Source organism: Polistes dominula, unplaced genomic scaffold, assembly GCF_049000335.1.
Source record: "Polistes dominula isolate Pdom_NZ unplaced genomic scaffold, Pdom_raw_medaka contig_28, whole genome shotgun sequence".
NCBI classification, from domain to species: domain Eukaryota; kingdom Metazoa; phylum Arthropoda; class Insecta; order Hymenoptera; family Vespidae; genus Polistes; species Polistes dominula.
In genome coordinates, this window is record NW_028300879.1 from 3701584 (window position 1) to 3714295 (window position 12712).

General features: G+C 29.0%; 4 protein-coding genes and 1 non-coding gene across 6 annotated transcripts; 2 read left to right on the plus strand and 3 right to left on the minus strand.

Moving 5' to 3' along the window:
• Positions 1-1373: 1373 nt before the first annotated feature.
• On the minus strand, positions 1374-5398 carry LOC107070429 (tubulin alpha-1 chain). Its single transcript, XM_089172758.1, has 4 exons — positions 4858-5398; positions 3933-4762; positions 3708-3871; positions 1374-3607 (listed from the first exon to the last, which is right to left on the minus strand). The coding sequence occupies exons 1-4, from the start codon at positions 5030-5032 to the stop codon at positions 3478-3480; spliced, it is 1299 nt and encodes a 432-aa protein (XP_089028884.1). The 5' UTR covers positions 5033-5398; the 3' UTR covers positions 1374-3477.
• Positions 5399-5529: 131 nt separating this feature from the next.
• Positions 5530-8278, minus strand: ics (ras suppressor protein 1). Its single transcript, XM_015328692.2, has 8 exons — positions 8084-8278; positions 7579-7629; positions 7393-7513; positions 7194-7312; positions 7003-7085; positions 6788-6902; positions 6561-6693; positions 5530-6473 (listed from the first exon to the last, which is right to left on the minus strand). The coding sequence occupies exons 1-8, from the start codon at positions 8226-8228 to the stop codon at positions 6389-6391; spliced, it is 852 nt and encodes a 283-aa protein (XP_015184178.1). The 5' UTR covers positions 8229-8278; the 3' UTR covers positions 5530-6388.
• Positions 5735-5816, plus strand: TRNAS-GCU (transfer RNA serine (anticodon GCU)). The gene has a single exon. It is a non-coding gene; the product is annotated as a tRNA-Ser (tRNA).
• A 328-nt stretch (positions 8279-8606) lies between the features above and the next one.
• LOC107070451 (protein PBDC1) lies at positions 8607-9674 on the plus strand. The gene is made up of 4 exons (XM_015328682.2): positions 8607-8767; positions 8935-9000; positions 9071-9130; positions 9192-9674. The coding sequence occupies exons 1-4, from the start codon at positions 8747-8749 to the stop codon at positions 9537-9539; spliced, it is 495 nt and encodes a 164-aa protein (XP_015184168.1). The 5' UTR covers positions 8607-8746; the 3' UTR covers positions 9540-9674.
• Hlc (putative ATP-dependent RNA helicase DDX56) lies at positions 9542-12384 on the minus strand. Of its 2 annotated transcripts, XM_089172739.1 has the most exons (6): positions 12229-12384; positions 11693-11763; positions 11105-11548; positions 10763-11022; positions 10498-10690; positions 9542-10409 (listed from the first exon to the last, which is right to left on the minus strand). In XM_089172739.1, the coding sequence occupies exons 3-6, from the start codon at positions 11525-11527 to the stop codon at positions 9732-9734; spliced, it is 1554 nt and encodes a 517-aa protein (XP_089028865.1). In that variant the 5' UTR covers positions 11528-11548; positions 11693-11763; positions 12229-12384; the 3' UTR covers positions 9542-9731. The 2 variants fall into 2 exon arrangements, with proteins under 2 accessions (XP_089028865.1, XP_015184165.2); XM_015328679.2 differs by lacking the exon at positions 12229-12384 and having other exon boundaries at positions 11693-11947.
• Between the last annotated feature and the right edge of the window lie 328 nt (positions 12385-12712).

Sequence of the window (12712 nt, forward strand, 5' to 3'; positions counted from 1 at the left end):
AAACTCGTAGCAAAATGGTCAAAATAAAATCAATCTTTCTAATATCTTGTCCTTCCTAAGAAGGAACAAAATTTGCTATTGTAAAAAAATTTGAGAAAAAAAAAGAGAGAGAATAAAAAAAAAAATGAGAAGTGAAAAGAAATGAGAAAAAAAGTGCAGAGATAATGTAACCCTTTGAGTGCTGAACACTATTAACTAAAATCTTTTGTAAAAACGAAATAATTTATTATTAATCAATTATATAAATATAATAAAATATATTATAAAAAAAAGAAAAATAAATAAATAAATTATATAAATTAAATTGTATTTAATAATTAAAGTTTTTTTCTTTCTGTGAATATAATTTAATTTAATCAATATAAACACATTACAGATTTATTTTACATTAACATTAACAAACACGTACCATTCATCGATATACCACTCTGGTAATTTTTACCAAACGTATATATACGTCCATAGCACTCCAAGGGTCAAAAGAAAAAAAGGGAAAATAATTAAATATATAAAGTAAACAAACAAAAATAATGAAAACAGAAGAAAAAAACATAAGATACGTATGAGAAAATAATATACACCAAAAGAATATGAAAAAGTGGTGGGTGGTAATAATAAACGCACATGTGTTGTGTTAAGGGACAATGCGAATGAAGGGTTGAGGGGGTTGGAAGATGAAGAAATTTTTCATTGAAAGATTTATAAATATCGTAGAACGAATGCGCAATAAAAAGCAGTAGTGAAATCTCTAGTCCAGCGAGCGGCAGCTTTTTACTCGCCTGCCAATCCAAAAAAAAAAGAAATGATGGGGGAAATAAAATGAAACGACATAAGATTTTATTGTAAGCAGGAAAAGAAAAAGAGAAAGAGAGAAGGAGAGAGTGAGCGAGAGAGACAGATAGTGTATACGAGAAAGGGAATTAACAAAAAGAGAGTTTTTATGTATGTATACGTGTGTTGTGTAGGGGAAGATTTGTATATGAATGCATGTATACGTGTGAGTGTGTAGGTGTGAAATTAAAAGAATAAAATAAGGAAAAAGAGTTAAATGGTAGGGTGAGGGGGAGGGGGGGAGTTGGGTAAGAAGAGAGAGAGAGAGAGTTTGTAAGTAAAGATAAAAAGATGAAAGAGATAAAAGAGAGACAAAAATAAAGATGAAAAATGTTATGAGAAAGATTTCGAAAAAAAAAAAAAAACAAAAAAAAAATATATATTTGCAAAATATCCATTTGTGCATCCTCCGTAAATTAAAATGAAAAGTTTTTTTTTTAGCGAATTTAAAGCAAAGTTACAAAAACACAACAACAACAACAACAACAATAATAATAATAAAAGAAAAAAAAAAGAAGTTAAAAGAATTAAATGAGAATAGAAAAACCAGTCGACGCTTTTAAAAAAAAAAAATAAAAAATCATTTTTATTATTAGAAAAAATGTAATATGGTATATAAAATGCGATTAGAAAGTTTAATTACCGTTCGTAGCGCGAATGCGTTTGTACGTGACGTATAGTGAAAAGGGGGTTGAAGGGAGATGGTAGAAAAGGGAAGGTTGATGGAAATTTAATAAAGAAACGCAACTAAAAGTTTATATAAAAGAGCTACCTTTCTAGATTATATAAGTTTGTTTGGATGAAAAGAAGATGGGCGGGGGTTTAGATATCGAATGCGTTAAAAGTTGTAAAACTTTGTGGTTGAAAAATGTTCCCAAAAAATTCGCTGATAAAGAAAAGAAATTTAAGAAAAAAAAAAAAACAACAACAAAAAACCAAACAAACAAAAATTAAACAGAAATTAGCTAAGAGTATCGTTTAAGGAAATACAGTGGCAGGATATTTTATTGCGTGGGAGGATTTACTTGGTAAACTTGGAGATATTTACTATTATAAGAGCACTATCATCTTCTTTATTATTATTATTATTATTATTATTATTATTATTATTATTATTATTATTATTATTATTATTATTATTGATATTATTATGGTATTATTATATAATTATTAATATTAATATTATTATTATTATTTTTATTATCGCTAGTAAACGTTATTATCGTCATCCTCTTGTCAGCATATTACCATATACCTAATTTAATTCTTTTCGCTACATTAAAAAAAACAGTCAATACATACACACTCATATCTACATCATATATATATAATATATGTATTTTGTTTCCATTTTCATCCATGCAAAATGGAGAAAGAAAAATAAATATAAAGATTTATAAAAAAAAAAAAAAAAAAGAAAACAAAACCGTGGATTTTTGAGGATTAAGAATTAGAGAAGCATATTTTAAAATTCACGACATAATAATTATATGTCTCTAAATTCTGCATCGACATATCCCATGATACGCACATACGTATACACAAATACATATAATTATACATAATTTATATACATACGTCTCGAAAAAAAACCTTTTTTTACTACGTGTCCTCTCTTTCCATGTTGCATACGCATATACACCCAGGTGCACTTTCTATTTCTATTACCTTGTTTTTTGTTTCCCTTTTTCTTTCTCTTTACAAATAAAATAAAATAAAAGTAAAATTAAAATTAAAATTAAAATCTATGTTCGATTTTTTACGTCAAGTTTTTTTCTTTTTTTTTTTTTTTTTTTTTTAAGAGGAAAGATAAGGGGAGAACATGTGTGAGAGGAGAAGTAAGAATGATTTAAATAAGCACGCAGACACAAGGAATAATAAAATAAAATAAATAAATAAATAAAAAAAGGATGTTATATGTACGATATAAGAGTTTCTCAGAAAAAAAATAAAAAAATAAAAAAATAAAAATAAAAATAAAAATAAAAAATGCTACGTGTAACGATGCCGATAAAAGTTTATACATATGTAATATAATTCTACGCAGCTGCGTGCTGTTCTACACAATAAAGAGCCTGTAATATCTCTACAAAGTTGTTATTCACATTTGTACGATTGATTTTTTTCATTTTTCTCGTTCATCATTTCAGGAATTATTTCTACGAAATACAATAAGCAAAAAGATAAATATGAATAAAAAACATGTGTGTTTTGACGTTTTAACGATTTATATATGTAGATTTATTTTCTATAAATAGATATACAAGCTTGTGTATCGATAAATATATATATATATAAATAAATTAATATATTAAATCATGTACAATATATAAAAAAAAAAAAACGAAAGCAAAAAATTATCTAAGAAACGAATGTACAAGAAAGTCGAAAAAAAATATTTAAAAAACCGAGGGGAGGTCGATTAACAAAATTGATTATATAAAAAATATTTTTTTTACAAAAAAAAAAAAACAATTGGTCGGCCGAACAGGTTCGTTCATTCCAACGATGATGATAACGAGGGTTAGAAAAAAAAAGGAAAAAAGAGTATGGAACCTCTCGAAAATACGATTTCTGTGTGACTTAATTGTAACGAGAAAAGAAAAGAAAAAAAAAAGAAAAGGCCCTCGTATCTCATGCAACATTTTAATTTTCTTCACCACCTTCGCCACCTTCCGTAGAATCCATACCAACCTCTTCATAATCTTTTTCTAATGCAGCAAGATCTTCTCTGGCTTCGTTAAATTCACTCTCATCCATACTCTCTGCGACGTACCTGCATAAAAATCGAGAACATAAAGTAAGTATATATATATATATACATAGATAAGTACGATAACAAGAACTTCATTCATATTACGATAAAATATAATTACCAATGAACAAAAGCACGTTTGCCAAACATAAGATCAAATTTTCTATTTAATCTCGTCCAAGCTTCAGCAATGGCTGTCGTATTAGCTAACATAGCCATGGCACGTTGAACTTTAGCTAAATCACCACCCGGTACAACAGTAGGTGGTTGATAATTAATACCCACCTAAGAATACAATTAAAAATAAAAATTGAATAATTACAAAGAGAAATATTAAAGAATTAACCTTGAAACCGGTTGGACACCAATCGACAAATTGTATAGCACGTTTAGTTTTGATAGTCGCAATGGATGCATTAACATCTTTGGGTACAACGTCACCCCTATAGAGTAAACAACAAGCCATATATTTTCCTCTACGTGGATCACACTTGACCATTTGCATGGCTGGTTCAAAACAAGCGGATGTTAATTCCATGACAGTCAATTGCTCGTGATAAGCTTTCTCTATCGAAACTATTGGGGCGTAGGTAGCCAAAGGAAAATGTATTCTAGGATAGGGTACCAAATTCGTTTGGAATTCAGTTAGATCAACATTGAGTGCACCATCGAATCTGAGTGATGCTGTGATCGATGATACTATTTGACCGATCAATCGATTCAAATTCGTATAAGTTGGTCTCTCGATGTCCAAATTACGCCTACATATGTCATAAATGGCTTCGTTGTCAACGAGGAATGCACAATCGGAATGTTCCAAAGTAGTATGAGTTGTTAAAATTGCATTATAGGGTTCGACAACGGCTGTTGAAATTTGTGGGGAAGGATAAATAGCGAATTCCAATTTAGCTTTTTTCCCATAATCCATCGAGAGTCTTTCCATCAGTAAACTGGTAAATCCAGAACCGGTACCACCACCGAATGCATGAAAAATTAAAAATCCTTGAAGGCCGGCACACATATCAGCGGTTTTGCGTATCCTATCCAACACCAGATCTACGATTTCTTTTCCAAGGGTGTAATGGCCGCGTGCATAATTGTTCGCAGCATCTTCTTTACCGGATATCAATTGTTCCGGATGAAAGAGTTGATGGTAAGTACCAGTACGAACTTCGTCTGTGAAATGCATTGGAGTTTTATTTGAATTATATATTAATTATAAAAAAAGGAGGGGGTATAAAAAGGACTCAAAGGTTTTCAAGTACTATTACCTATTACGGTAGGTTCAAGGTCGAGGAAAACAGCCCTAGGAACGTATTTTCCGCCACCAGTTTCGCTGAAAAACGTTTGGAAACCATCGTCATTCGTACATGCTGTTGCTGGAAGCATTCCATCGGGTTGTATACCATGTTCAAGGCAATACAATTCCCAACATGCATTGCCCATTTGTACACCACCTTGGCCGATGTGGATGGATAGCACTTCACGCTAATTAAGAGAATTTATTTTTAATCGATTGCTTAACAATTCTTATGTATTAGGATATACGTAGGATATTTGAATGATTATGGATAGGATATGAGAAATTCGTTCGCAAGCTGCGTTTTAATAAAAAATTATATTTATTAATATTGAGACACTTGATTAAACTTTAAATATTGTAGAATTATTAATATATTTTGTACCATTTTGATAGTTGTTAAATGAAATCGTATTGGAACGAACGAACGATGTTAAGTTTCGGATGTCCAAGCCAGACTGTTGTTCAGTTGTACCATGTTAAACAACTTTTGTTTCGGTTGCTGAGAGATATAACGATAGTGTTGTGATTTTTCTAACTGGTGTAACGATTGAAATTAATCTTACATTTTTGTTTTTTTCAAACGATCAATTTCATTTCTTTTTCTATATCATTTTTTTATTCATTACCATAATATAATATACATAGTTTAATTTGACATATATTTTTAATAATTATTTTGTAATAGTACAAAGTTTATTAATATTTAATACAAGTTCAAATTGACAATAGTAATAGACAAGTACATTAATATTTATAATAGTGATTTATAATAGTAAACAAATGATTTAATTTTGGTCAAATGATTACTGGCCCTGTTGGGCAAATTTTTTATCAGCCTCAAAACAGACGAGGTGGCCGAGAGGTTAAGGCGTTGGACTGCTAATCCAATGTGCTCTGCACGCGTGGGTTCGAATCCCATCCTCGTCGATCTTATTTTTTTTCTACTTTTTTATAAACATTTCTTACTATAATATGTACTATTTCCTATAGCTCTTTTTATATTCATTATTATTATTATTATTATTCAAGCTTCTAATAATATTATTAAGTAATTAAAATATGAAGAATATTTTTTTACGAAGCTTCCCATAACTTTTAAAACTCATGCTTGGCCCGTGGTTAAAAAGATATTTTTTAATTTGTCAATCGATAAAATATATTTTATTATTTAAAAAATACAATATATTATATCTTATATTTACATTAATTGCAGTCATGCAATAATATTGTTATTTTAAATTATGTTAGATCTTGTTTGCGTACACACATACTCTCTCATATTATCATATATTCATATTACATTTAATAAATATGTGGTATATATATTCTATATAGCGTTAAAAAATATATATATAAAAAAAAAAAAAATATGTAAGGCACTAGTATCCCTGATTTTAGTTACAAGTCGTCGTACACACGAGATTAATGGCAGTGAAGAGATTAAGAAATGATAATCTGAAGCGTTAGATCATTAAAGCATAATCAAATATTTCTTGATATCAACGAGCACGTGAAATTTTTTTGCTTTTATCATTTTCGATTGGTGGTGGCGGTCCTTTAGCGTTTTGATGTCGACTGTAAACGCTATAAGAAAAAAACAAATTAGCATATTTAAACATTGTAAATCATTTCAAGGGGTTTATAAATATTTCCTAAATTCATTTTACTTACTATTTATATGTTTCAGAACGAATATAATCTATTACATGAGAAATACCGACTTGTAATTGATCTGCAATTGGTGTTACCCAAGGATTAAATTCCATTCTAAATACAGCTTTGTTGCTCACTAAATCCAAATTTCCTGTTTGTGTGTATGAGAAAAATAAATTATATATTTTATTAATGACATAGAAAAAATGATTATCTAATTTTTCTCAAAATGTTTTTGCGCATACCTAATTCTGGAGGTAAAACTGTTAAACGATTTCCTTGTATATACAGTTCTCTTAAACGACTCAATTCTCCAATTTCCTTTGGTAATTCAACTAGATCGTTTTCTCTTAAAACAAGCTACAAATGAACAAAATTAAAGAAATATTTATTAAGTTCTTTTATCATTTGTGTTTCATTCGCATTATCGATCAAACTATAAGTAAAAACATCATCTTACAATTTGAAGATTCTTTAATTGTCCAATTTCAGGTGGTAAATATTCAAAATCATTATCAGCCAAGTAGAGAGCTCTCAAAGTTTCTATAAAATTAATTTTGGCATTGAATTTTAAAAAATTATCGCAGGTATCGTATGCATTGTACATTATCGATCTTTAAATCGACGCGGTAAATTCAAATTCAATCTTACCCATCATAAAAAAATTTCCAGGTAAATTTTTTTCACTTAAATTGTTATATGTCAGATCTAAAACTTCTAAGACTGGAAAAGCACCAAATCCACGAGGTAATACATCTAATCTGTTCATTCTGTAAATAAAAACATTAGATAGATTTATTAATTAGATTTAGAGATTAATAAACAGAAGAATTTTAATGGTAGCACATACCCCACGTTAAGAATTCTTAATTTTGGCATCTGAGATAAAGAAATAGGTAATTCGGTGATATGATTATTAAAAAGATTCAATATCTCCAAATTGACTAAATTAGCCAAGCCTGGTGGTACCTCTAAAGAATATAATAAATTAAACAACTATTTAAAAATGGTATTGATTATAAAATTTATTTCTTACCTTGTATTTTATTATGGCTCAATGATAATCTGGTAATATTGATCATATTAACTGCAATCGATATAATATAAGATTAACTTTATTATTTAACTATTATAAATCATATACGTAATATATAAATACATATATTAATAGATTAACATATTATATGGGGGATTATTTTTGGCTTGACTACATTCGAATAATATTTTTAAAAATCGTACATTATACTGTTATAACAATAATATTTTATAACATGACATCTTTCAAAAAAATATCTTTGCACATAAACAAAAGCTATATATAAAAAGAAATAATGTGTTAGTATAAAATAAATATACTGAAAATTTTTGTTTTTCAGGACATTATCAACAATTTCAAATTTGGCGCGTGCGCGCGGTAACGCCTACACGACGAGCTATGACACACGACCGTTCCCAAACTCGTTGAGACGAAAAAAGCAGTCACGACTAGTTGCCTAATTTGGCAAAAGAGCTTATGGGAGATACAGCGTGAAAAGACTCACGCAATCCTGGCATCTCCTCGAACGATGCAATGCCCTTGTCGACGAGATCCAGTTCAGGATTTTGAATTTCTCGTGCTTCATCGAGCACTTTCTTTGCTTTTGACATCTTGCCCGCAGGAATACACGATACTGGTGCTTGATTCATTGCGCGCGCAATCGTTTCCGCACACACGTCAGAAAGTTTTAAATAAAACCATATATAATGACTTTGTCGCTGCTGGAGCTGTGACTATTCACAATTCCTTACTTAGGAACTTCCTAGGTATATTACCGTTATGGTTAAATTCTAGTTCACGTTTGCGCGATAGCTTTCTATTCTGATTGGTCAAACCATCACGCGGTAAATTTAAAATCCGTTTTTTATATTTCATTGAAATCATTATAAATAAATATATTAATGTTCGATTAAATGAACAAATCGTTGATATATTCTATGATAAATAGAAAAAGAACAAAATTAATTCTCTTGTTACATATTAATACTTTAATTGTATGAATTAAAATCTATCTCAGTTAATGGTTAATCCGAATTCATTTAGCACGTGTATTGTTCGTGGTGTGATAGACATTTTTGGCTTATAACTTTAACGAAGATCATATTGTAGATTGTATAAAAAATAAATCTTATATTAATTGACTGTTCGTTAATTGAAACTTGTCATTATGACACAATTTGGAAACGTGGTATGTATATTTTAAAAAGTAAAATTATACAATTATGGGATGCTACGTATTTTAACCTCTTTCAGAAAAGTGTAACATTAATAAGATGTTTATGTTTATGTTTATGTGTATATGTACATAGGCTAACATTTAAATTTAATTCTAAGGGTAACATTATTGTGTTGTAGACAGCTGATCAACTATTAACTGGTTCTAGTGTACTTTCTAAACCAGCAGAAGAATTTGAAAACGATGTGAGTAAAATAAAATAATAAAAATAAATGACTTTCTTTAAAATGTTATATTTTTTATATTTATTTTCAGCAATCGGTGGAAGCAATTTGGACAATGGAAGTAATAGAACACACAGAAGTTTATTTCAATGTAAGTAAAAGGTTATTATTTCAAAAGTAAAAAAGAAAACAATAACTCTTTTGTGTTCTAGCTTTTATGTTCTGTTGATCCTAAACATCTGAAACTTACGCCCCACGATGATCACATTTATAAAACATTTCGAGAAACATTTCCAAATCTTAAAGTAGATAAAATAATTGAAGATGAATTTAAATCAGAAGAAGAAAAGCAAAAATGGCGTCCCTTCTGTGAACAATTTAAAGATACAGTTGAGGATTATAATTTTGGAACATTGTTAAGAGCAGATTGTGAAGGAGAATATTCAGAGGAAAATAGTATATTAACAACAAGAATTCAATTCTACGCAATTGAATTAGCAAGAAATAGAGAAGGTCTCAATGATGGTATACGAAGCAAATACAAAAAAAACAAATCATAATATTTAGCTTAAAATCATCATAATATTCTTATGTGGAATTTACATTACAATGAAATTAAAAAAAAGTACATAATTTTTATACACTCATCATTATCAGATTCAACAATTTAATAAAATGTTACTTATATATCAGAATTAGGAATGGAACATATTATTTTATATAAATCATGCATTAAAGTAATGTAAATAATTTTATGCTGACTTTTTCTGTTTCTTTAATGCTAAGCTAATGAGAGGGTTTAATGCACGTGCTTGATGTCTCGATTTCACAGCAGTAGAAGCAGTTGACGCTAATTCTCGATTGAATTTTCGTTTTCTTTTTCCCATTCCCATTAAACCCTTCAGGGTAGGTGGTACTATATATTCAGGTACATTCTTTAAATGCGGTTGCAATTTGACTGTATGTAAAGCTTTGTCTTGACGTAATGATTGCAAATCTTTTGGATTATCTTCGAAATAACTTTTCAATTTTTCACAATTCAATACTTCTTGTTTGATTTCTTTCAAACGTGCTTCGCGCACAGCTATTCTAGTTACAGCTTTCCATGCATCTTTAGCACGATATCTAAAACCTTCGACTTCTTCTAATTTAAATTGATAAGTTTTAAACAAAGAATCTCGACCATAGCATTCCTTCAATTCTTTTTCTACTTCTTCGAGTAAAGGTCTTTCTCTTATTGATATGAAACTTAAAGCTGTCCCTTCATTCTTTCCTCTTGCTGTACGACCCGCTCTATGTATGTAAGAATTAACATCAGGGGGAAAATCGAAATTTATTATATTTGATACAAATTGAAAATCTATCCCCCTAGCTACACCCGATTCCTTATCTTTTCTTCTCTTTCCTTTTTTAACTTTTAATAAGTGTTCCTGAAAAGAAAAAAATATAAATGCATCGATAATTAGAAAAGTGATAAAAACTTTAAGTTATCATATAAAATATATTTAAAAGAATTACCTCATCTAAAGATTTCTCATCGGATGCAATTATTATGTCATATGTTCCACAATTAAATTGTGTAATAGCCCTGCATCGAGAAACTGCAGGTAATTCAGAATTAAGTACGCAAGTTGGTATTCCAAATTGTTCCAAAAAGAGCTTCAATTTATAACATCGATCAACAGTGTTTACAAATATAATAGTTTTTCCTCTGCAAAAATAAAGAATCTGTTATTCGCGATGATTTTCTTTATATAATTGTAGTATATTTCCTAATAAATACCTAATCAAATGTAATTTCAATAAAGCGTATAAAATAGCAGCTTTATCACTTTCTTCCGCAGCTAAACTATAATGTGCTAATTGTGTTGGAGGAGCTAATGGAGGTTCTTCTAATTTTAAAATGGCTGGATTATGTAAAACTAATTTTTTCAATGTTAAGACATCTTCGGATAATGTTGCAGATGCTAACGTAGCTTGATAAATTCTTGGTAGATAAGTCAAAATCTGTTTCACTTCTTTTTCATAACCAAAGGAAAAGACCTACCAAATAAAAGAAAAATTTATTACTTAGTATATTAATATTGTTTAAAGAATTATTTTTATATATTAAGTTGATTCTTACCAAATCAGCTTCATCTATTACCAATGTTTCCAGGCTATGTTTTAAAGAAAGATTACCAGCTTTTAAATGTTGCAACAATTTGCTAGGTGTAGATATAACAATATCTGGCATTTCTAGTAATAATGATTTTTGAGCATCTAAACCAATCTGAGGACTAATATTAATGGGTCGTACATCTCTACAACATTTTATTGTAAGATCTACGAGCACTTCGTATATCTGTTTACTAAGTTCTTTACTAGGTGTCAGAATCAAACCCTTAATTTCTTGCTTCGTTTGAGTTTGTTTATTAGACAATATCTTTTGTATTAATGGAATTGCAAATGCAGCAGTTTTACCCGAACCAGTTCTAGCTCTGATTAAAACATCTTTTCCTTCCAACAATAACGGTATTGCTTTCTCTTGTATTAATGTAGGTTCCATCCAACCTAATTTGGCAATAGCCTAAAAATAAATAAAATAAATAAAAAATAAATAAAGAGAATTTCATTTAAAAAATGTATATATTAAATTACTACACATTTTTACACTGAACCTAACTAAACATAACCTCTAAAGCACATTTTTTATATTTCATTAGCTATTTACCTTTAAAATTCTATCATCTAATCCAAATTCATGAAAATTTATACACTTCTCTTCATCTTCTTCAATTAGATCTATTTCAGTCGAAGTCATGATTAATATTTATTATAAAACAAACTTAACACAAACTCGAAGGATGACCACGTGTGTTTACAGCACGTGACATGTAACAGACGATAAGGTAGGAAATGTCCTTAGCGACATTAAATGCATCAGCAGTTTGAACTGATTAATCTTGCTGCATATAATTAATGATTTTACTTATTCTTAGATACTTTTAAAGAATGAAATATTTATTAAAAGTAAATGTTTTATTGCAAAATAATATGTAAACAAAAATATTAAAACGTAAAAAAATAGTACAAGTTACAAATCTACATGTAATCTTAATATGCGATGTCATATGATGAAATCTAAAATAAATGAGTATTAATAAATATAAATTATTCGTTTTGTATTGTTACAAAAATTAAAAAAAAAAAAAACGGTTAATAACCAATGAACATTTAAATCGCCATTTAAGGTAGTACATCATTTACCATTGGTCTAGTGAAAAGATCCACCAATTGTGTAAGAGCGCACTTTTTAAAATTTCAATGAAGAAACTTTCTTTCGGCATGTCACGGAATAGATTAAGACCGCGATTTCGAATAATACAATAACAAAAATGTGTAATTCCGTTTTGCAATATGTACGCGAACAATTTCGAACTTCCGTAGCTCTTAGTAGAAAAAGAAAAAGAATAGGAAAGAATACAAAATTCGGAAAATGATCTGCAAAATTCAATGAATCTATTCGAAGGGAATAAACTTTGAATAGAACTTTATCGAGAAAGCAAAAAGTTAGGTACAATAGAATATTTGCAAATGGCTTAAAAATAACACATTAAGAATGACAGGCTGACAGGACAAGTAGAAAAGGAATAGGAATAAAAGATAGAAAAGATTTTTATTCCTAAGGTGTGAAATATTGGAAATTGTTGATCATTTAAAGTAGCGAAAATTGTTGTATGGCACATGACAA